The sequence below is a fragment of the Gymnodraco acuticeps genome, unplaced genomic scaffold, assembly GCF_902827175.1.
Source record: "Gymnodraco acuticeps unplaced genomic scaffold, fGymAcu1.1, whole genome shotgun sequence".
Taxonomy (NCBI): domain Eukaryota; kingdom Metazoa; phylum Chordata; class Actinopteri; order Perciformes; family Bathydraconidae; genus Gymnodraco; species Gymnodraco acuticeps.
In genome coordinates this window covers 4,637,718-4,662,397 of record NW_022990274.1, presented here as the reverse complement: position 1 = coordinate 4,662,397, position 24,680 = coordinate 4,637,718, and the positions used below count along the sequence as shown (strand labels likewise).

Below are 24,680 nucleotides of genomic sequence, written 5' to 3'. Positions count from 1 at the left end.
GGCTTCCGGTAACTGCTAGAATCCACTTCAAGACACTGGTACTTGCTTACCATGCTGCGAATGGATCTGGCCCTTCCTACATCCAGGACATGGTTAAACCGTCCACCCCAGCGCGTGCACTACGCTCTGCATCAGCCAAACGACTCGTTGCACCCTCGCTGCGAGGGGGACCCAAGTTCCCATCGGCGAAAACACGTGGGTTTGCTGTCCTGGCTCCAAGATGGTGGAATGAGCTCCCCATTGACATCAGGACGGCAGATAGCTTGCACATCTTCCGGCGCAAACTGAAAACTCATCTCTTTCGACTCCACTTCGAGCAATAGAACTATTAACAAAGCACTTATACACTAATAAAGGACTGGCTTATCTAAAGCCAGTTGAGTAGCACTTGAAATGTTTGGCTCTATGAAACCTGATGTACTTATATGATTCTGTTTTCTTCAAGGTTGTGTCTTCCTGGTCGAATGTACTTATTGTAAGTCGCTTTGGATAAAAGCGTCAGCTAAATGCAATGTAATAATAATGTAATAATAAAAAAAGTATGCGTGAAAGCATATGTCTGGACTCAATTTCAGCTGTTTGTTCTGACTCTTTTGGGATGCGTTCAAGAAAGACAGTCCATGATTTCCTCCTTATAACGCTGGAAAAGGGAGGCTAACATACACAAGCTTCCATTAAATCCATTTGTGGAAAATAGGACAAGCAAACACAAACCTAAAGCAGCTTTTTACACAACATAAACCGACATAAGTAAGTCTAAATATGTCAAACCAAAGCTAATAGTAAACTACAATGTTTGCTAAGTATATTTCACTACACCATAAATCCAATTACCCTGATGAAAAACAACACGACAGGCTGTAATCATATAGCATTATACTATATTTTACAACACACTGTAAAAATGCTCTTCTACACATACAGGTCCTTTGGTCAAAACCCTGCTTAAGAAAACACAAGGAAGTATGTACTTACTTAAGGTATAAACATTAAAATAACATTTGGTGTCATAAAATGTGTCAGTACATTCTTTGATACTTCTATATGTATGGGGTCTGTGGTCCATGTGGTAAATGAATGAGCACAACTGCTCCAGGTAACTTTGTGTTCACTCATAAGTGATGGTTCAAAATATGTCGCTGGACATTTCTCAAAGTCTTTTGCACAGTTTTAAGGTGTTTATTATTTAAAAGTGAATTATTTGGCAAACAATATATATTTTTTTTTTTTGTTCTTTGGTAAATGGTTTATGGTTACTTAATAAAACAGTGAATTGCATTTAAATTGTCTGTGTGAAAGTGTTTTATAATGTTTACTTAAAATGTTTACATGAGTCAACACGTGGAGTTAGGACGATGAAATCTTAGGACAAGTAAATACAAAAAGAAAAATAGTGAAATAGTGCAGTTATAATAATAATATTTATGTAATCAGTTTTCAAAAAATCTCTATATTCAGTTTTGAGCACTAAGCAACGTTTTTAATTGATAGTGGGGTTTATACAGCTAAAGGTTTTTATTTAAAGACAATAACAAATATTGAAGTTAACGATACTGAACTTGTAATTACCGGACATCTTGTGGGATTTTTCAATAATAAAGTTTAACTTCATCAGTTCAATAATAATAATGATATATCATAAACGTGCGACGATTAGTCGACTAATCGCCTGAATTGACGACTGCTGTTAGACGAGCACATGTTTGAGTCGCAGGCAGCCCTTTAAACGACAGTCTATTGTTCACATTTTGCAGTACTTGAACTTTCTAGTCAACAAAATATCATATAACAATGTGTGTACTCTTTATGTTTAAGTGAGGTGGAGACATTGAATATAGACTTTTTAAGTTTTAATGAAATGCTTTAGTTTATTTGTATTCAATGAAAATGCATATATCTGACTTTAATGCCTGGCTTTTTGTACCTTGGCAATACAATACAAATAAATAAAACAGTTAATTAAAAAAGTTAATTTAGGACTTGTATCTAATTCACCAGCACCAACACTAAGTGCAGATATATTCACTTCAGGTCAGAATGACTTGCTTGAAGTCAATATATCTGCACTTTTTGTTGTTCGGAGTTGGAATCTCTATGGTTTTTGCACTTATTGCAAGTCGTGGGCAGTGGGTGAGGGAGACGGGTGGGCAGTGGGTGAGGGAGACGGGTGGGCAGAGGCAGGGAGTTGAGGTGGATGGAGGTATTTCTTTAACTGTGTTTTTTTGTTTACATCCAGAGGCATAAGAAATGCCTCTGGATGTAAAGTGGGAAAACCTGCGTTCCAGGAGAAACCCCAATGCAAACATATTATAGAGAGGGGAAGGAAGAAGGGCAGATGAAAGACGGGCATGAGGTGGAGGTGGGGTGAGGAAGATGAAGGAGGGTTGAGGGAGGGGAAGAGAGGCGAAGAGAGGGGAAGAGGGGGGATAAAAGGGAGCTACTGTTGTCATGAACAACTAGCAGCGGCCTGCATTCTCCTTGTCTCGTCTCCTCTCTTGTTTTTTCTCCTTTCTTCTTATCTTTTTCTGCAGCCTTGCCTCTCCTGCCTGGGTCTTCTTCAAGTGGGGTAACTCCTCCTGGTCCTTCTCCTCATCCTCCCCCTTCTTCACTTTGCTTTCGCAGCTCTGGTCTTCATTGGCCAGGTTGTCCCCCACCTCTGTTACTTTCATCTCCGTCGGTGTGACTTTCATCTCCCAGCTATTTGGTTTCCTAACTAGGTCCTTTGTGGACTTTATTTCATATGTCCTTTCTTTTACTACCGTCCCCACCGCTGCTGCCAAGTTAAGTGTATCCTGCCGTCTGCTCTCCTGGTCCTGCGGCACGGCCCGTCTTGCTCTGGTCGCCGGTAAGTAGGGGAACTCTTCCAGGTATTTCCTCTCATCCTCCAGCTCTTTGGTTCCACAGCTGTGGTCTTCATTGGCCAGGTTGTCCTCCATCTCCTTCACTTCGATCATCTTTGTGACTTTCATCTCAGAGCAATTTGGTTTGTCAACCAGGTCCTTTGTGGACGTCTCCTCCTGTTTTAATTCTGTCACCACTACTGTCTCCACGCTATGTTGTTTCACAGCCGAGTCCTCAGTGACCTTCTCCTCCAGTTTGAGGACTTCAGACTTCAAGTTGACTTCCTCTGCCAAGCTTTCTTGCTTCTCAGGCAGGACCTTTGTGGGCATTTCCTCCAGATGCGTCTTCTTGTCCTCAATCTTCTGGAGTTTCTCCTTCATCAGTTTGGTTAGAGAAGCCCAGCTTTCTTTTTTCTCAGCCATGTCTCTTCTGAACTTCTCTGCCAGTGACTTTTTATCTTCCTCATTCCTTGTATGGCTTGTCCCGATGTTTGACTCTGGACACTGCTTTTCCTCTTGCAGGACCATTGGACTCATGTCTGCTTCCACAGCCAAAGATTCCACGATGAGTACATTGTATTTCTTTGTGGTCACTGCAAGCTTCTGGAAGAGAAGCTCCTTCTCCTTGTTCAGACGCACGATTGCAGCGTCCATGTGGCGGGTCTGATCCTGCCAGCTCTGCTCTTTTCCCACCAAGTCGGCATTTTCTTTCGACAGGATCTTGTTGGCTTCTGTCAGACCCCTGATTACACTGTCCCTTTGCTGGATCCTGGTATTCAACATATTCTCGTGTTTAGGCCAATTCACCTCAAAGTGCTTGTTTTTCTCTGCCAGGACACGTGTATGCTTGTCCAGAAGTCCATATAGGAACTCCCAGTGTTTAATACCACCTTCCAATGCAGTATTTCTGCTGCCCAGCGTGTTTCGGGTCTCTGTGAGCCTCTGGGCGGCTTGCTCCTTCTCCTGTCTGCAGCTCACCTGCTCACACACTGCTGGGATCATTATTCCAGCCATGGCACAAGTCTGTTTTAGTCTTGAATTGAGCGTAGGTAGAATAATGAAAGTGTGTTTGTGCAAGACCGTATTTCTTTGTAGAAGACGGTAAATGTTTTGAGTAGACTTGTTGTCTGTATGGGACTGTATTGTTCCTATGGTGAATGTAGGTTTCCGTGGAAGTAAGTGTATGAAGTCAATCCGTTTGACCTGCACACATGTTCAGAATGCCAATGGCTTTGATGATGACCTCATCGTGACCTCATCGTGACCTCATCGTGAGCAGATGAGGTCACGATGAGGTCACGATGAGGTCATCATCAAAGCCGTCAGGTTATGACATCATCAGCAGATGGATGCCAATTTCATCTTCTGATGATGTCATAACAAAATGCTCTTGACACAAAATGGCCGTGAAAAAATAGGAAATAGCACGAGGTAAGCACATTTACGTGTAATCAGATCACTCACACTGACAACACTAATTCGGACAGGAAGTTCAGGAAAAGCAATGAAAGATTTTGTATTTATTTTAAATGTGAAGGATCACAGCTTTGGACCGTTTTAGAATGTATTTGGAAAAAAAGACAATCGAATTTCCGACATAAACGGACAAAGTGGAATTTGGGCACAGATCGCTACTTACGTATAGACATTTTGTATAGCTGTTATTTTGTTGAGTTGTTTCGCGGCAATTGCTCTCTGGTAGGTAGTGGTGCAGTACAGTATGCCACATGTATGTTAGATCTTACTGCTGTGGATTTTATAAATATTTGAACTCCTTTATATACTGTGTGGTAGTTTATTGTAAAGCAATACATCATATTGTATAAGATCGGCATATCTTTTAAGCGTCTCTGTCCTGTGAGATCCACATCATTTTAAAAAGTCAACTTTTTCATGAGTTTCTCTAAAAACGGTCTTGTTTTCAGCTTGGTGACAGGAGGCATTTTTCAACTGATCCAAGAGGCTTTTAAGTACAAGTGCATCAAATGTATACTGAAGAAGAGAACTTAAGTAAATGTAAAATCACACCACTGCTAACAAGAATACATTCTATTTTATTGGACATTTCAAATACATTTTAATATGTTAATATATATATATATATGTATTTTTATTTTGTTGTTTCTTTTTACAACACATTTTAACTCTATTTTTGATTTATGTTTTTATCTGTTATTTTATTTACTTCTAAAATAAGGCAACTGTCACCAAACCCGATGTCTCTTGCGATAGAGTATTCTGATTTGAATTATATTTGGTATGTTTTTCAGTGCCTGTTTGCATACAGACTCTCCTACCTTTGTTAGATGACACAGCAGTATGAGTGCCACCACCCCGCTCCGCTCGATGCTATCCATCTTGCTTTTGGCCATGTCAAAGCGAGACGATGATTTACGAGCTGCAGATCTGGAACAGAGAAGAAAAAATTAAGCAACGCCATTAAAAAGTGAAATAAAATCCCCTCATAAAGGCCCTTATCTCTCCCACTGTCAATACATGTTTCAACCGGCGGCTCTCTGAAATGTTGCTTTTGTATTCGCTATCACAGTCGATTAAGCTGGGAACAGAGTAAAAGATTATTGAAACCTACATTCAACAGCCCATATGACTTCATATCTGATTCGTCTATTTGTTTAATTTCAAAAACGGAGGCATCAATCCAAGTCCTTAAAGTCAAACATGTTAAAAATAGTCGTAATGGGATCGAAAAGCAGCAACTGGATCCATAAATCCTCAAACACAACACACTATGCATTTAACTCCCGACTTTTATAAGCTGCTAAACTATAACTGCTCCTGAGTCGTACACGCATGTCTACCATTTTACATTTAACATAAGATGACTCTACTAGCACTGACTGTACATTTTAAAGCAATACTTCTACCACAAAATGATCATGTTTATATCAATATCTTGTTCTGTGTAACCTTTTGTGAAGAAAAGCATTCTCGCATGCTTCTAAAGTGGATTAAAAAAAAAGAGTTCAAGTTATTTTTGAATTAAAGTCAATTTGAGGCGCGTTAAACAACATCAAAACTAGTCAGAACCACCCATATAACTCTGCACAACAGGTGTGTACAGTACTAGTAATGCACAACCAAAGTCCTTTGTGTATTACTTCCCAAACACGTACATTTCCACTAAAATCTTCGTATTTAAAAAACGTAATCAAATTAACTAGAAGCCCGCTTTTGTAAGCAACCCTTGAATGTTCACACAAGTGTTACAAATGTTAGAGTTTTGTTTAAGTATAGTTTTGCTGTTTTTAAACATAAACAACGCCATCTACTTCAATTTGTTTAGACTTTTCTTTGATATTGGATTCTTGGCATGGGGGAGTGCGAAAATAAATCTATGTGTTCTTCAAGAATTCAAGGTAACAAAGGGTCATTTGGGTGGGTGAAGTGTTCCTTTAAGAAAGTTGAAAAGTGAAATGTGCCCATAGTTTATTTGAAGTGATCAAAGAACACAGCGGACACAATAAGCAGCTGGAATCTGCCCAACTAAACAAAAAGTTCCAGTTCCCTGACAAAAGTCATGTTGGCACAGCTGACACTTAAACCCCATGCTCTCCCGCTGCTGTGAGCTTTGTGAGCCATATCTCTTTTGCAATCCATAATACATACTCATATGGACGGCAGGTTTGTAGTGAGGGCTGAGAGAAGAGCTGAACCAAGGATGACTTACTTTTAGGTACATGGCCTTCCGGAGGGGATTACGTCTCATTCAGAAGCAAAGTAAATAAGGTCTCTAACACCCGAGAGGAACTAGTTCATCACTTTTCAACATCGCACATCTAAATTACATTTTGTGCAATGGAACAGACAAACTCTGCAACAGGAAACCAAGGGGGGGGGCGTTCCCAAGCTGAGGGGCCTTTGACTTGAAGAGCGCGCGCACATATTTGTTTTTCATCACCAATGATATATCATTGGTGATGAAAAACAAATATGTGTGCTCTTCAAGTCAAAGGCCCCTCAGCTTGGGAACGCCCCCCCCCCTTATAGAAGAGTGGTTTTGTGCAATGCACTGCATGAATCAAAAGTATGAAGGTGGAGAATGTTCAACATCCCAGGATAGAAACCTCCCCTTCAGCTCAGAGTGCATCATTGGCTTTCCGCAGAAACAGTTTGTGAGAGTGAAGTTCTGCCTTTATGAACTGCAGACATGCTGTACACCAGCGACGTGCAGTCAGGGGAGACAGAGCCTCACCAGCCATGAACCTCACCGCACGTCACTGCTGTACACTGAGTATCTGAACTTAAATATCATTTTTGCAAAAATACGTTTTTGTAATTTCGTTTTCAAACAGATTTTTGTGTCATCCTGTTTTTACAGATGTATGGTTATAACTTACTTACTCACTTTAATGTTACAAAATATGTGAATATGTTAACATAAGTATGTTTTAATTTGGATGATTGGTGTCATGGTTATTTTCAATATCTAGCCATAACTAGTGGTGCTATTTAAAAGAATGTTTAAGATTTAAAAAGTGATTTCAACTGATTGTAATGTCAAACCAAATTAGATTTTCAAATCCCAGTGACTTAAAGAAGTCAAAGTCATACAAAATAAAAATGCTGCCTGTAAATAAAGTTGGCAGGTTAGCTGCTAGCTAGCTTATTTCTCAGATACTTGCCTTTTTAAAAAGCAAGGAAATTGTACACAAAATAACTGCGATTGTACTGTGATCTTGCAGCATACAACACAACAATGCTTGACAAAACGTTGGCTTGGTGTCTAGAATTACTCCTTCAGTTGCAATACCATTGCTCTTTTGTAGAAAAAAAGGATTGATTTTAGAAAATATGAAGGCTTACATAAATGGATGTCCCCACAGCCCTACAAATGCTGCAGCTTCATGCAGCTACCATTTTGCTAAAAGCTTGAATACTCATTGGTTGTTTGCCAAAACTTAGTACAAAAACGAGTTCAGTCTTACAACACACTGATGAGGTAAAAGTGGCACGGTGAGGGGCCGTCAGACAGCCCATCCCTGAGGGATTTGACCCAGCAGATTGTAACAAGTGTCCCCGCAGCACTGTCTCCACGGGGGCCGGCCCCGCGCCTCCTCCAGTCTGCTCTCAGTTAAAACTGCGTTACCCCAGGGAGAGGAGGGGCTTACTGAAAGTGGGATTGTAAAACATTATGGAGATGTGCAAATTGGAAACAGCCAGGAAAAGATCAGCTGCTCTGAAACACGTGCATGAAAACACACGCATGCACAGACAGACAGATACACACACAGCAGTCTGCTTTGCCAAGTTCCCCAGCTGGTTCTTGGCAAAGGCTGCATTGCATACAAAGCAGATGATACAGTGGATATCTTGTCAGGACACAGAATGTTTTCCCAATAGCTGCTTAAACGTTGCAATTAGCTAGTTATGATTTATTTCTAATCCCGTTTTCTATGGCTCTTCCTTGTTTTCACATTTAAATCATTCTTAAGAAGATATTAGAAAAATAAAACAACAAACCCTCCCATCTGATGGAATCTAGTTGCCATAGTGGACATTTCCAAGAGGATATTTTTCACTTCTGCCATAAATATCTTGTTTACGATGGAAACTCAAAACATAGCTATGTTTTTAACAGGTGTTGAAGAGCCGATAGAAAGCATGATCAACAGCAGGCTTGTGAATTAATCATAACATCTTAGATCGAATGCAAAGTTATAAATACCTTCTGCTCAGACAAAAGGCAAATAGCTTTCCTTTATTGCAATCAAATGACACTGGCTATTACAGAGAAAGCTTTCAGTTGTATGAGTCTAAAACCAACCCTTTATCCTGCTGTCATACAGTAAGGCACTCCTTTGTGATAACCAATCACCAGGAAGATCTGCGTAGAGCGATACAAGTACAACACTGACCGGTGGCAACATCCAGGGTCAGCCTGACTGATCTGCTCAAAGAAATTGGCTTCTTAGTCTTTGTTCTGAAGTGACATGACTAACGTCCTAAAAAATATATTATTTTCAAATATAATTGCTTTAAGTGGCTGCACAAAAATGCAGGGCCGCTCAGATTAAAGGTGCTAAGTGCAGAGGTTTTCTCAACGCGTAATCATGCGACACCATGCGCAAATGCCAGAAAAAATGTGGACACAGGCCCTTAATGTTGCAGCAACATGACCTTGGCCACTGGAGCATAACTCCAAATCCAGCTGAGAGACGTATAATCTTGCTATAACATTGCTTTTGTGTATGTGCTAGCAAACAGTTGCCTACAGTAACATAGTTATCTCATTGCAGCTCCTCCCCTGGCGACCACACGTAATTGTAGTTCAACAGTCAAATACTTTTATCTCTGATATGGTCTTCATGAGCTAAGGTGTTCAGATGCGTTTGCTATGACTATTTAGCATGTTCAGAATAAGTGTATGTCTATTTTTAACAAGAAGTATTGCTCTGTGTATGCATGCCTCTGCCAACCAGTCCTGTTGACGTTTTATTCAATGCCTTTAACAAATCCCTCTATTATTTCACGCTATAAAATGTGCAAAATGTGTATATTAGAACAATACTTATTGAGTTATGGCCTAAAACATGTTTAGTGTAGTCAAAGTGACATTTTACTAACAATTCTAATCAGTTTAAGTTCAAGTTGTGGTTTGTGCCAAATAGGAAGAAATTACATCCAGGCATTCCTGAGACATTGACTCACAAGAAATGGAAAGACTTAAGGTCACAACAACCTTTGACTGTTGACCAGCAATCCCCCAAACAATCATATAAGTAAGTAACACTTTGCTAATTTCAGCTCTAAGCTAAGAGTTCCAGCTCTACAGAGGAACAATACTTGATTATTGATCTGTTTGGGTCAACTTCATCCAACCACAAACCAGTGTGAGCTGTGGGTGGTCCACTATTATCTGTAGTACCTCAGAGAGCTCCGCAGAAGTGGTTAGTCATGTACACTTTGCACAAGAGCTGACATCACCTATTACATCCGCTAGAACGTACAAAGTTACCTGGAAAAACATTCTATGCATAACAGCTGTTGTCTTCTCGCTCGGTGCCAGAACTCAGCCTGTACTTAACTCCCACTGTCCCTGCAGTGCTGTAAACATCCTTCTGCCCTCACAGGATGTTCGCCGCCCCATACTCCGAGTTCCGCTCAGTGGTATTCGGATGTCCATTAGGCTGGTGAGGGCCAATAACATCATTACTGCCCCATTCTAAAGCAGGATACAGGCTTAACTAGAGAAGGGAGTAGCCATGAGAACACATGAAGCACTAACAATCAATCAGGGAATTATGTGATGCTAAAATGATTACAGTATGGCAAATAAGGCAATCTAAATGATTGAATTTGATGTAATACATACAGTATAAGATAAAGTAATTCTTAATTTAAGGAGGAATTGAACATGTGAAATGCTCCATTATCCTGTAGTGTAATCTTGAGTTTGAGGTAAATACTTTCAGTTGGTGTTAAAACATGGTAATAGATCCATAATCCTGTAAAAGTGGTACTTTTAAATTCCATAAAGAGAGCAAAAATGAACACAAACAAAATAATCACACTCTAAAATGAGTTATTCGTTCAAATCTGTAGCTCAAAATTCCTTTTAATGAAAAGCAAAAACAAAGTAAACTGATCCTGCATGCTCTTTAAATGCATCAAGCAGCATCTGGCGTTAAAGGCAAAAATAAACACTGTACTGTAGCACTGCAATGCTTGCTTGATTCTGTTGTTGGTCTTTGAAAACCAAACACAACACTGGGGTATGTATCGTGTGCCGTGTAAACAGGAAGTACCCGGCATGATAAATAGCTCAGTTGTGATTTCAAATGACCTGCAGTCTTATTTCATTCCAGTAAACAGTGGGAGTCAGGGAACCTATGGTTAGAGGTCACGTTCCACACGCAGTTGGATTTATTTAAAGCATTTGAATATAGTTGATTATTTCCAAAGCGGACTGAATCACCCAAGCATTTCACATCTAGATTCCTTTTTTGGGATAATAGAACATAATATATTTACTTATCCCCTGTAACAAATTTGAGCAAAAACAGTTTTAAACCAGTGTGAACTAATAACTGTATACCTATTTTGGGTTCATTTGGACACATAGCCTTAACCCTAACCTACAATTCAGTTTTTTTTCGCAGAGGCATGACAGGGGGGGCGCGAGAGACCAGGAGGAAAAATGGTTATTTAAAAAAATAAATAAATTTAAAAAAAATCATATTTTGAAAGATTATTGATTCGAAAATAATATGATACAGTACAGTACTATTACGTCTGGGGCTCTGTGTTTCATTAAAGCTCGGCTCTGTGTGTGTGTGGAACGAGCCATTTTGGGTGAGAGAGAGAGAGAGAGAGAGAGAGAGAGAGAGAGAGAGCGAGAGAGAGCGAGAGCGAGAGCGAGAGAGAGAGAGAGCGAGAGAGAGAGAGAGAGAGAGAGAGAGAGAGAGAGAGAGAGAGAGAGAGAGAGAGAGAGAGAGAGAGAGAGAGAGAGAGAGAGAGAGGAGAGAGAGAGAGAGAGAGAGAGAGAGAGAGAGAGAGAGAGAGAGAGTACCTGAGATCGTTGTTGTTAGCTTCTGGTGCTAGCGAGCTACTCTAACGGATATAAGGAGTTTTTTCAACAACAAGGTGGAAGAGAGTCCTCTCCTGTCAGACTGAGAGAGTCAGTGAGCTAAAGGACTCTCTCAGTGTTATCTCAGTGGGTCTCAAACGGTTTGGTCACCATTAATGTAAACAATTATTTCCGATTTTATGATTATGATTTATGATTTTTTATGACATTTATGATCATTATAGTTATAAAAAAATAAGAGAATAAATGAAAAACAGGTATGAAATACTATATGACAGTAAAACAAGAATAAAGTTTAAAAGGGTGATTTGTAAAATATCTATAAAGAAAAAGTAGATCTGATTACAGTTCTGTTTCAAATGGGTGTTGAGAGAGGTATCCATAGGTACTGATGTCGGATGACAAGGAAATGTAGTAAATTAAAAAAATGCAAACAAAAAATAAAAATGACAGTTAGAAAGTTTGTCTGCACCATAAAAAGTAAAGAACCTAAGAATCAAAATCCATGATCAAAAGTGTTGTTGTTTTTTGGGAGTTAATGTAAAAATAAAAGATACTTCTCAATTTCATTATCAGTATCTGCCTAAAGAAAATCCAGTATTGGGGGAGCTATAAAAATAGGGACCTCCCTCAGGCTGAGTTGATCAGTAGCTAGGAAACGTTCCAATACCCGTGGTCTACAGCTGGTAAATGAGTGACAGAGGAATAAGATGTGGGAATGTTCAGCCAAAGTATGAGTTGATGATGGAGGTCACTATCCAACCAAGGCACCGGATGGCCACAACTTACTTTATATCTTTACATGAAGCTGCCAAAAGATATGACATAATGAGTCTGTATGAAAGAAAAGCTATGAGATACTATAAAATGTGCCGATGTAAGAATGTACATCACCCCTTTGGCAGCATATGATATGCTCCCACTGAGATATGTCAACATTCTCTGTATGTTCGCTGCATCCCGTCATATTGGTTTCTTAGTGTTTTGTTCATTGTTAACGTAATGTTGTAAACAGACAGAAAGTGCTCTATCATGACGTTTTTGCCTTGACTCGATCAAGCCCAGTTTCGCTGCACGTGCAACACGTGTTTAGGGTCTATGTCTTCAACAGCTCTGCTTACTTTCCTTTTTTATCAAAGACGTCTGTTGGGAAACAGCTTGAGGAGAGCAGGCGTTAGTGCAGTACGTTACCCCAAACTAATGAGCCAGTGGACACCCCGCATCCAGCTGAATTGTCTGGCCATACACATGTTTGCTGTTAAAATCAGATGAAGATAATAGAAAACTATTTAAAACCACTCCGATTTTGTTAGGGTAACTTGTTATTTCTTACTTCTCCTCGCTTTTTGTATCGATATTTAATTTAGAGTTGCAACATTATTTTACTCATCAATTAGTTAACTGACAGAAAAATAACCGCCAACATTGATAATTGATTAATTAAAAAGTCACTTTTTAAAAGCAAAAATGGCAAAACATTATTTTTCAGTTCCCATTCAAAATGTAGGAATGTCCTGCTTTTTTTATGTATTTGGATTTTGGACCAACAAAACATGACATTTTAAGAAATCAGATTGAACTTTGAGATTTGAGAGAAACTAGGTTTATCATCTCTTCTAGTTAACAAAATAGTACTTAGTAAATTGCGCAAGTGCTCCTGACATGGAAGTCTTCATCCTGATGGGGAGGAAGGATGGGTTCAGTTTCCAGCCAGCTTGGGCTCCCACTAGGGCTGTGCGATTATGGCAAAAATCATAATCACGATTATTTGGTCAATAATTGATATCACGATTATTTTGACGATTATTCATTGACCATTTATTGAACTTTAAAACAAATAATATTTTACCAATAAACAAGATCAATAAATGTGTTGGAGCGCACTTCCAAAACCATACTAAACATATATTAATATGATAAATAAAAATAAATTAGACCAAAATAAATGAAATCAAATATGTTGCAGTGCACTGTCACAACCTACTGAAAACTCCTTAACATATAGCCAACATTTTGGTAAAACATATTCAACATATTCCACTCAGTTAAACGTTGAAGGCTGGCCAACCGTCATGGTCCAGAAGTAACAGGAAATAAATGTTGAACTACAATTTAAGACCAAATAAAAATGTTTAGGCCACCATGGCAAATGCTGGTTGGGCTGCTCATGTCATCTCTTAAAGATGTTTTGCAAGAAACACCAGCCTGTTTACATGGTCTGGTTTCAGAGATGAGCGCAGGCAGGTGACGATATTGCCACCTGTACTGAAGACCCTCTCTGAAGAGGAACTTGTGGCAGTGCTGCCACATATGACACAGGAAAAAAAGAAAAGACTCTGAAGAACCCTTTCTTTGCCATTATATAAAAATAGTGTTGCTACAAAAGTATAAATTAGGCTTACTAATAAGACAACTCAGATCTGAAGCTACACAGTAATCTGCTGCAGCAACAGTGCAATAAAAAAGACAACATTAATAGAATCAAACCCATTTTTTGTTGCATTTTATTAGAGTATAAAAATAAATGCCTTTAAAATAGGATGCAAGCAACACTAGTTTCTGAACTGATAGACTATAATCAATGTAAACAGAACAGATCTTAATGTTTGCATTCTTATACCATTTTGTACAATAATTATCATGAATAAATTCAAACAAACTAAAACTTACAGCAGATTAATAACGGTATCTAAATTGAGTTTTTATTAGATCAAAAACCTGTTGAAATGCTTCTGTTATTTTTTACTGTCCCCCAAAAGCGCGTCGCAGCCTCCAGGAAAGCTTCTTTCATAACTTCGCCGTCTTCGAAAGACTTCATGTATTTCGCAAGAACGTGACTGACACGATAAGATGCTCTGGTAGCAGCCTTGCTCTTGTTGTTGGGCCTGGTGAAAATGGACTGCTGTGCATTTAGTTGTCCTTTCAGGCCCCTCCCCTTTTGGGAGCGTAGGGCAGAATTAGGAGGGAATTCCGTCTCGTAGCGTTTGTGCACTGTTTTGAAATGCCGCTCCTAAATTACCCTTCTTCGATAAAGCCACGCTCGCATTGCAGATGAGACAGATGGACTTTGAATTGGAATAGATATAAAAATAATGATCCTCCCACTTGGAGTGAAAATTATATATTTTGGGCTTTTTTGCTTCTGCCATAATTGCGGTCTTGTGTGTGTGCGGACTGTCACTCCTGTTGACCATCCATGCTGTTGACACGGACAACGTCAGCGAACTAGTGCACTGCTCACCAGCCACGCCCGGACACATGGGGTGAGGCCGGCCAATCACAAAGCTTTGATGCGTTCATGTGCATTATTCTGGCACGGGAACATTATGTTACAGGACATTAACGATAAAACAGAATATTGTTGTTCTATTTTTAGACACATCTCGCGATCGACTGGGAATCTCCCCGCGACCCTTCTTTTTAACTAGTTGCTGCTCTTGTTCTGACATCTTCGCTTGCGCTGAACACTCACAACACATGTCACTCCCACGTGGCCGAGTGGGCTTTTAGGGAGGGGCGAAAGCGCACCCAGCAAAATAATCGTATTTTGTCAATTATGCTGTTTTCCTAATCGTCGCAAACCATAATCGTAATCGCGATTAAAATACGATTAATTGCACAGCCCTAGCTCCCACTGTTTTTTGTCATTTTGAGAGCTGACAACTGAATAGATGGGACGAAGAAGACTGTAGGAAACAGGAAATTTTAAGCAACGCTGTCCTCAGTAACAGCTGGGCATGTAAATACAACAACAAGAGGTTTTTACAACCTTGTGGTTAAACAGCCCCATCTGAGATCTTCCTCTTGCAATCAACAAGAGCAAATAGGCAAGTGGGCATTTCCCACGAGGGAATCTGTACATGCAGATAATCCCTCCCTTGTGACTGAAAAAGGGCCTGAAATAGATTAAACATCTGAGCAACTGATTTCACCAAGCCTAGGATATGGGAGCAAACCTCATGCAAACCTGTGTTGCCAAGGGCACCACCAGATGTCAGGGAAAAAAATAACAGTCCCACACAAATGTGAGGGAGGGGACGTCTTTTGTTTAATTGAAAGACCTCCTGAACTCTGGATTCACCCACCCTGACTGATGCACGCAATATTATTTGCATTAATACGGTGAAAGAGGAAGGTTCCACAGTTACAGAGTAGAAAATAAACATAATACCAAAGTATTCATGTCAGTGCTCACTGCTTTCACGCCTTCATTGCCAGGCATGCCATTTCCCAGGGCAAGCACATGAATCTACTTACAACTACGGTACCGAAAACAGGAAAAGACGGCATACATATATGTAGCTCATGGGGGAAATAAGAAAGAAGAGGCTCAGGCTGGTTCTAAATATTGTTAGATGATGTCATATGCTAGATATGCAACCCTTCATGGTGGTCGTTCAGGCCCCTCGAGGCTTTACGGTAAAGGAAAGATGATGCAGCACAGTATCCCGAGAAATTATGAATATTGAAAGGTTCTGTCACATGCAATCTTCATACAAAGCCAATGCCAGTGCTAGTGCAGAACACAGTGTGCTCTTTTTAGAGGAGGGAAGATAGTATATGTGTGGCCGATGAGTTTGTGGTGATAGAGTTGTCCCTTGTACAATGCAAGCTTTATTTATAACAGGACTCAGAGTACAGTGAACACCACAGGCACAGTGTGTCATGTTTCAGTTTATTTGGGATGGGAGCCATGGTAGAGAAAAAGATATGCTCAAATGTGTGGCGCTAAAAATACCTGTGTCCTTCTTCAAGCCAGGAATTGATAATGGAATCTCCATCTTAAATGTATAATCCCTAATATGCATCTACCTTATTAGCTGTAATGTAATAGTGTAGTTTGGCTTCTAGGTTTGTCCCAATATCTTAGAAGCTCCGTTAATAATGTTGACATTTGAGTCATTGATAACGTAAAGAAACATTGATGGCAATAGACGTATTTCCAACTTCTCTTTCCCCTCTCTCTCATAATTTGACAAAAAGGTGTATCCGCTTGGAATCCCAGAATAAATAATTACCCTCAACCCAATACATTTTGAATAGGGCCGGGACTTTAACGCGTTAATTAAGATTAATTAATTACACAAAAATTAACGCGTTAAAAAAATTAACGCATTTTAATCGCACTTATTTTTGCACCGCGGAACGTTTCTCACTGGATGAGTTTCAGGCGTACCGATTATACTGGAGCACCAACTAACGTTCATGACTTCAGACAACAACAAACCACAGTGAACAACAGTGGGAAATGTTGTTTTAAAAAACGGACGGATGGAAGCGTTGATAAGAGCACGGTTGTGTGCAAATTATGCAAAAAGGAATTCGCATATCACCGCAGCACATCAAGCCTCAAGTATCACCTCAATGCAAAACATATAGCAGCTAGCGTGGAAGCTAGCGTGGACGTTAGCCTCTTTTATCGCGTTCACACCAAAAAAGAGCGTTACTAAAATTAGTTCATGAGAACCTTTTTACCCCCACGAAAGTCCCTGCTAGAGAGCAGGGACTTTCGTACGGCTCTCTTGTGAGAAAAGAGCTATATTTCTGATTGGCTGGGCGGATTGCAAACCACGCCCCGTAAAACTCGCAAAAAGTTTTGTGAAGCCGCCATTTTATTATCCTCGCATTAGCATTATTAGCATTAGCCCAGCGCAGAAACGCAGAGAGACTAACTTATGGCAACACAAAATAAAACATGGGAGCGGTGGAGATGAGGAGGTGTCGGCGTTCTGGCGATTTACTCGGAAGGCTTCAGTAGAAGCTGCTGGGACTCCCAGCAGCTTCTACTGAAGCCAGTCCCTAACTCCGGGGACTTCCGGCCGGGGACTTTGGGCGGCAGTATACGCCGTGAAGTGGTTTGCGGCCTGCCAGTAAACCCAAAGTAGAAGAAGAATAAGTGACGTCAGCGGCTTCATTTGCCTAATCCACCCCCAGGTTCAAAGAGTTCTCATGAACTAAGTTCTCATGAACCTTTGTGGGAAAAGTACTGCGGTGTGAATGCGCCTAATGGTATACTAAAATCCATGTGAAAAAAATTGCTTCTCACTGTTCTCAGGTCAAATATTTATATGTGATTACAAATGCGATTAATTTCGATTAATTAATTACAAAGCCTCTAATTAATTAGATGAATTTTTTTAATCGAGTCCCGGCCCTAATTTTGAAAGATAAATAAATCGGAATATTTTAGTGAAAGACTGTTTCTTGCAATTGACTGATTTATATTTGCAAATTAAACAGTATGTTACAGTGTCCAGGCTTAGAGTTGAGTTGCTAATAAGTTTGTTGGAAATGACTGCAACATTGTATGAGAGAGATAGTGTTTTGAAAACCAGATGAACGCTTATCACAGAGGAAATGGCTGCTCTGAATAGCACAGTTAATGTACACCCTAAAAGATCAAGTTTCACATCCTTATTCCAATATATAGTATGTAAAAGATGAGCAAAATCATCACAAAGCTGCAATTATCAAGCCTCCATTAAAATAGGCAGTAACGCAAGTGAGTCATACTGTGCCGGGTGTCAAGTATCTGTTAGCTTTAAAAAATAAAATGCCTGCCAGTTTAATGGGAGTTTGGAAAACATCATGAAGCAAGCAGCAAACAAAGTCCGAATGATGTTGTGAGATGGCTTCGGGCCTTGCATGTGTGCACATTTGTATACAATTTATACTATTGATTGATGTAGTGTTAATTGTATTTTATTTTGAAATGTGTTCCCTTTTCCCCATGTCTGTTGCCGTTGATTGTGTGCACCTGGTGCCCTGTGTTGTCTCCTCCCCCCTCACCTGTGTCCTGTTGGGTTGATTGGGTTGGGCATTTGGGCTCTTGCTGTTTTGGGAGTGTTTTTGAGATCTTTGTGGCTGCAGGATGGGTGCAAGGAGAACAGCAGGAATGAGGCTGTGAACTTTGTGCCCAGGATTGTAATAAATGCCCACGTCGGGTTATATTTTTGGACGTTCTGCCTCTGCCTCCTTGCTTGGTCTGGGCCGCTCAACGGTCAGCTTCACAGATGTCAACTACTGAGTGCCTGAATTCTACAGAAGGTACATGAGTCACAAGAACAGTGTGAAAAACAACAATAAAACAGCTTAATGATAAATGAAACACACTCTTATGTACCAGGATGATGGCTTCAATTTAAAAAGAAAAGTCCTCAAAACTAAAAACACAGAATTTAATTAAAACCTGCTGTTGCTGCATGATTGTTCCATATTTAGAAAATGAGTCCCGGTAAAGCCAAATCATCCACTTTTTTAACTAGCTTTCAACATTTAACTCAAAAAACATTCTCTGTAAAATGTAGCTTGAGCAAACATCCTCAAGCTAGCCTAGCATAAAGACAGGAAATGTTGGGAAACAGTCTTGTGGGAGAAAGTTACTAAACACTGTACACAAGTAAACACAGCATTTATATACAATTTTAAAGAAATGTCTCTTTACTTATGTATGAGTACTTTTTTTGTTCTTTCCTAATTAATCATTACCCAATCCCGGAGTTGTAGCTGGAAGGAGCTACGACATTAAGTCAGTAAGTATATTAATCAAATACATTTTTATGCTTACATATTTGTACTTGAAAGATCATTAACACAGGACTTTTTCTTGAAATTAAATATATTTACATTACGTTCATTTGCAAGTCAAGGGTCATAGTATTTTACTGCTGCATGGCTTGGACCAAAGCTAATACAATCTACAAGTGCAATTAAAGCTCACAAGTTAACACATTATAGTTTTTTTAAACAACTAGACACGATGTGTTGATTAGAGGGCTTTATAAATGCTGGCAGGCGATTATGTTACTGTACCATGGAACAAAGCCGCTTCCAGCATCAATGCTATGCTAGCTACGCTAACTCTCTCCTGGCTCTAGGCACATACTGTATTTACCATGTACACATTAAAGAGTGGTAATGATCTGGTTATCAAACTCTCAAGAAAGTGTATTACCTTATCTCTCCACAAAGATATGAATTAGTTACTGTAAAGATATTCTCAACTTGAAATAGCATTAATTTCAACACAATGACGTCCTTATTCAAACATGACTAACACATGGTTGTCTCCAGTAGTTTTTTTTAAAAGGAGACGGAGTACTAGAGCCAGGGGCGCTGTAAGGGGGTGAACAGTTAGGACGATTCTAAGGGCCCGTGACTGACAGGGGCCCCAAAACATTTTAGAACATTAAGAACAAAAATGTAAGTAACCTTTCATCAATCATCAATAATTAACATTACTATAACGTTATATTGATAATGTACTCACTAAACTTACGATTCATTTCACTTTTTTTGTTCGAAAAGTTAATTATCCAAAGCCTCTGTACACCCCCCTCTATTTACATGTAATGGTTTGGTCCTGTCTCCAAACGCTGTGCGGCACCGCATTTTCTAGCAGAGTGAGAGCATGTGAGCTAGTGATGGGAATTATGGCCCTTTGAAGGGAGCCGGATCTCATTGCTCCTTTCCTTTCAAAGAGCCGTTGAAAAGAGCCCTTTATTTTAAAGGGGGCGGGCTTACTAGGTTTATCTGCAAAATAATCACCAGGATAATGATAGACTGTATTGCCAGACCTAATGTCAATAATCTGCATTGTAAACATGACACAAGGTGGCGCCATATCCATGTCATTCATGTCAGTGAATGTACTACTTTGAATTTACCCTCTGTATGTGTTAAGTAAATAAAGTTGCCTTGAATGAAATTCACGCAACTCTTAATATTAGATACTGTGTTTTTAAAGGTGGGATAGGTAATTTTGGAGAAACCAGGGGCCCAGTCCAATAGTCCATTTAGCTTAGGAACCTTCCTAACCAAGTGAAATGACCCGGAAGTACGTCACTGGCAGCCATGATAAGTGCCGTTCCAATTCTCCAAATGAAAGGAAAGGAGGTTTCAAACTTCCTTTATAACCTCCTTTAGCTTAGGAACCACTGGACCTCCCTAGCCGAAAGGAGAGGAGAAAATGCTGCCCCACAATGCATTGCAGCCGCAGCATTTGCCGTCACTCAACAGTCGGCCGTTCACGGACACAAACGATAATGGGAGAAATGATATCATGAAAGTTACGGTGCTTATTAAGCTTTTTAAAACGTATGTGGTAAGTTGCCAAAGTGCTTTGTTTTGAACGTTCATCAGTATTATAATCAAAAAGAGAAATATGAACGTTAGTTTTTACTGAAATGATCAAATAAAGTCAACATTTCACAGTCTTTACTGAGCTGTGTGGGGTTGTTCAACTTTTAAAAGATGTTTGAATGGTGATATACACAGTGATAGATGTTAAGGACTAATGTTTATAATAAATACATTTGTATTGATTTTAAGATCTTTTCATAGTTCATACAATCATACGTATTGGGATCATTTGTATTAATGTGGACCGGAGGGAGAGGGTGACGAGCATAAGTTTCACTTTCCTTTTTTATTTCAATTCCAACTTTGGTCATGAAGAATATGTTTCTCTGTTGTCCACATTCATAAAGCATAAAGCAACAGCATCAGAGCACGGTGCAGAGTCTCTAGATGAGTTTACAGTAGTCCCTCGTTCTTATTAAACATCCATGTTGTAGTCCGCTGTATAGAAAACTGTAGTTTCCATAGTTTCCCCACAGCAGCAGACGCACATTCATGACGTCCGCTGGCGCATCATAAACACGTCGGATAGTGAAAGTGCATTCGGATTCTCTAGTACCACAGTCTCTTCTCCTAAGTCCTTTTGAATTCTCCTATCCACTATCCCTTAACCCCGTGACGTTTCACTCAGAGGTCAAGGAATAGGAGATAGGGTTAGAACTTAGGAGCTACATTTTGGATTATCGGAACGCAACCCAGCTTGAGTGCGCTAGAATTTGAAAATACACAGCCAGAAAAAATCTGCTACTTCCTTACAGAGCCCCTCTCCAACACACACGAACGCACACATGCCCAATGAGGGCACGAGATAAGTTTGTGCACAGATGGAAGGCTGACAGGCAGGTAGGCCATCCAGTTATTATAGCCGGGCCGGCTAAAATGATTGGTCGTGCTTTTTACAGAACTACAGATGACATTTTTTTTAAGGATTTGTCGTCAAAGCACTTAAGATATTCATTGCTATCGGGATGTTAAGAGCATTCCATGGAATATAACAAAGTGTATCTCGAGCCGGTTTCTGAAACGTATCTATCCCACCTTTAAGTGGCGATGGAGATTATTTGTTGACCCTGCTTTAAAGGATATTTTGCCTTTACAAATGGTGCGCTTTATCACTGCCTGGGTTTTGGTTGAAGTGCATCCAAATGCTGCTGCGTTTTCGCATTTGGCTCATTTTCCATCCGAAAAACACGTCGTACCTGTCCTGTACCACTTGTTATGACTTCTCTCTCTCGCATATTCCATTAAGACCCACCCCACCTCACTCCTCGTGCTGAAACCTACCAATCAGAGTAGGGGCGGGTCTTCACAGAATACGTTTGGGGAACAAAATCAAGAGTTTTAACAGGCGAGTGGATTTTGACAGGCAGTCAGTGCCTGTCAAACCAACGATTGAACGATAACAAGAACGGCTCTCACCAAGTACGACTCGGTTCCCCTTGTTCGTACCAAAGAGCCGTTCAAAAGAATTGGCTCGTTCGCGACCGACACATCACTAATGTGAGCAGGGATGCTAGTACTTACGTGTGTACGATGTCTCAACGACTAACAAAATCAGGCTTTCAAAAAAGAAAAGAAAGGAGAGAAAGATAAGAGAGAGCGACAGTATGTCACCCAGTTTTGCTCTGATTTAGCACCACCATCAGGCCTTTTCATTTCCATTTCCGTTTTGTTGTCCATTTACACTTTAATACCCGCTTATTTTGTAGTTGGTATATATATTTAATTAGAAAATCTGCTGCTTATGTTATTTTTTTTGTGATAGCATTTTATAAATGATAATATTGGTATTAATGTTCACTTTATTTTAATTAAGAGGTAATGTGTATTTAAGTTATATTTATTTTGATTTATGAATGTTCCATTGAAAAATGTTATTAAAAAAGGCATGACACCATAAAAGATGACTATTGAGGTCTATTGTCAGGAATGTTAGTGTTATATCAAATAGTGAATTCTACTGCAGCAGAATGTTGCACGTCTGCACAGTGTTATATGTTCACAGCTCAGTGTCAGTAAATATTGTGCAGTTAGTATTGGACTACAAGATAGATGCAAGCCTGTACAGGTAGAGTTATTTAAAGCATAAATGAGTCAGTTGGGTTCTGGAGGTGTGGTTACAGCATTGTGCTTGGTTTGCGTGTCCTGTGCCTGGTGGTGGGGCCCAATGTGATATATTTTCATGGGGCCCAAAATCCCTAGCGGCGCTCCTGACTAGAGGTTATACCATACAGGAATCCCATTACAGAGGCCTCTGGTCTACGCAAAGGAAAACATAGCACAAATGCCTGGATAAAAATAAACTGGTTAAAAATAAACTAGCATCCATCATGCATTGCACCTGCATAGCTGCTAGTAATCTCCTTGGTATTAATGTAAATGTTGTGATTTAGCTATAGAGCTTCTAGGCTACGTTTAAAGTAGCCTACCCTTCTGAACATGTGCTTCACCTGAGGCATACTGTACAGTGCAGTCTGCTGGGTAAGTGTGGCTCATGTGCTTTACCTGAGGCATACTGTACAGTGCAGTCTGCTGGGTAAGTGTGGCTAATTCTACTGATTCTTACATGGAGCCCCATTTTCACAGGTCAATACACTTCCTTTGTCGAGTACTTTAAGTGCACTGACAGGCTGACCGCTTTACACAATAGCACAAGCTTTCTTGGTTTTTGTTCTGTACAGGGGCGCCGTAAGGGGGTGAAAAGTTAGGACGATTCTAAGGGCCCGTGACTGACAGGGGCCCAAACTATTTTCGAACATTAAGAAAAAAATGTTTAAGTAACCAATGTGATATCTTTTCATGGGGCCCATAATTCCTGGCGGCGCCCCTGGTTCTGTATCCCAAATGGCTATCGCTTTTGACAGATTTTAGTTTCATGGCTGTGTTTGCTGCAGCGATTAGCAGTCATTAAACTGGCATAGAGCTGGAAGGGGAGTTCCATGCCAAAAACTGTCATTAGAGTTTGAATTGGTCTTTATGTGGGGGATAATGGTTCTTTAGATCAATTGGCCCCATCAACGATGCTTCAGCTTAATTATCAGCCATTTTTCTTCTGGCCTTGGAAACATTATAAAGCCGGAAAGACACCCTTAGGGATCTCTCTGCAAGCTAGTCAAGCACCACTTACTAATCCTCCCAATGTTCAGTCTCATTCTATCCATCCAAACACTGCCAGAGCTCCATACCACACTCACACTCTGAAAGGATATCTCAAATTGCCAACGTAAGAAATATAACATTATTTGTTAACACAGGACACAAACAAAATCATGTATATTGAATAGCAGCAGAGCTTTGGTAAATGTCCCCAAACATATAAAGTATATAAGTCTAACCACATAAACATTGAGGGGCTGTGTGAGTGGTTCCCCTTTGGTATTGCCACGACCAAAATAACCCTGGAGCTCGGTCAAATTCACGGCTGTTTTAAGACGGCCCCAAGGAATATCCTCCATGTGCTCGCTGTGGGCCCTAGACTTGACCTCTAGGGGAGCTACTCGCGTCATTACTAACAGGCTCAAGTTGCTCTGTATGCCTTGGGTTTGTGTTACAAAAACATTTAACTGCTTACATGAGTGAGACACTGTGAAAATCCTGAAATGCTGTGTATGTGTTATTGGAAAAATCTAGATTGTGATTACTGTTGCTAACAACCACCATTGTCAACATAGTGGCAGGCATAATACAAGGGCTACCACTCACAGCAGACCTCTATGTAGCCAATAAAACAAGACTGATTGGAAGAAACATTTTGCAGGTGAAATAGTGTGCATAGGTTAGAATATGAAACAACATTAAACCTAATGAATAGCAACAAACAACAGCTGAAAAACATTTATGTTTTCAGAAACTAATTACAATAATTCATTATCTCTTGCACTCGAAATGATGCATGTTAGGCTACAAGTTGTGATAATGACTAGTATCAAGGGTATTAAAAACAAAACACTGTGGTAATAAAAAGAGAACAAAGTCATTTGGGACAGTCATTAACCTTGGAAACCATTAACTGCAAGGTTTTTGGCACAGCTTGCAGCAGCCTATGCCTGACAATAATAGTAGTCACATTTTCACAGTAGAGTAGGTTAGCTAATTGGAGATGAAACAGAAATGTCTGCTGCAGACATTTGATCCCAGCAGCAAAGAATACAGGG

At 39.9% G+C, this 24,680-nt stretch overlaps 1 protein-coding gene across 1 annotated transcript in view; it reads right to left on the bottom strand.

Annotated features, from left to right (window-relative positions):
- The window catches only part of calcrla (calcitonin receptor-like a), a 57,643-nt gene that overhangs the window by 27,124 nt on the left and 5,839 nt on the right, over positions 1 to 24,680 (bottom strand). The window contains exon 2 of the mRNA XM_034221494.1: positions 5,138 to 5,246. Within this exon, the coding sequence (XP_034077385.1) occupies positions 5,138 to 5,212 (75 nt within the window). The 5' untranslated portion in view covers positions 5,213 to 5,246. The remainder of the gene's footprint in view (positions 1 to 5,137; positions 5,247 to 24,680) is intronic.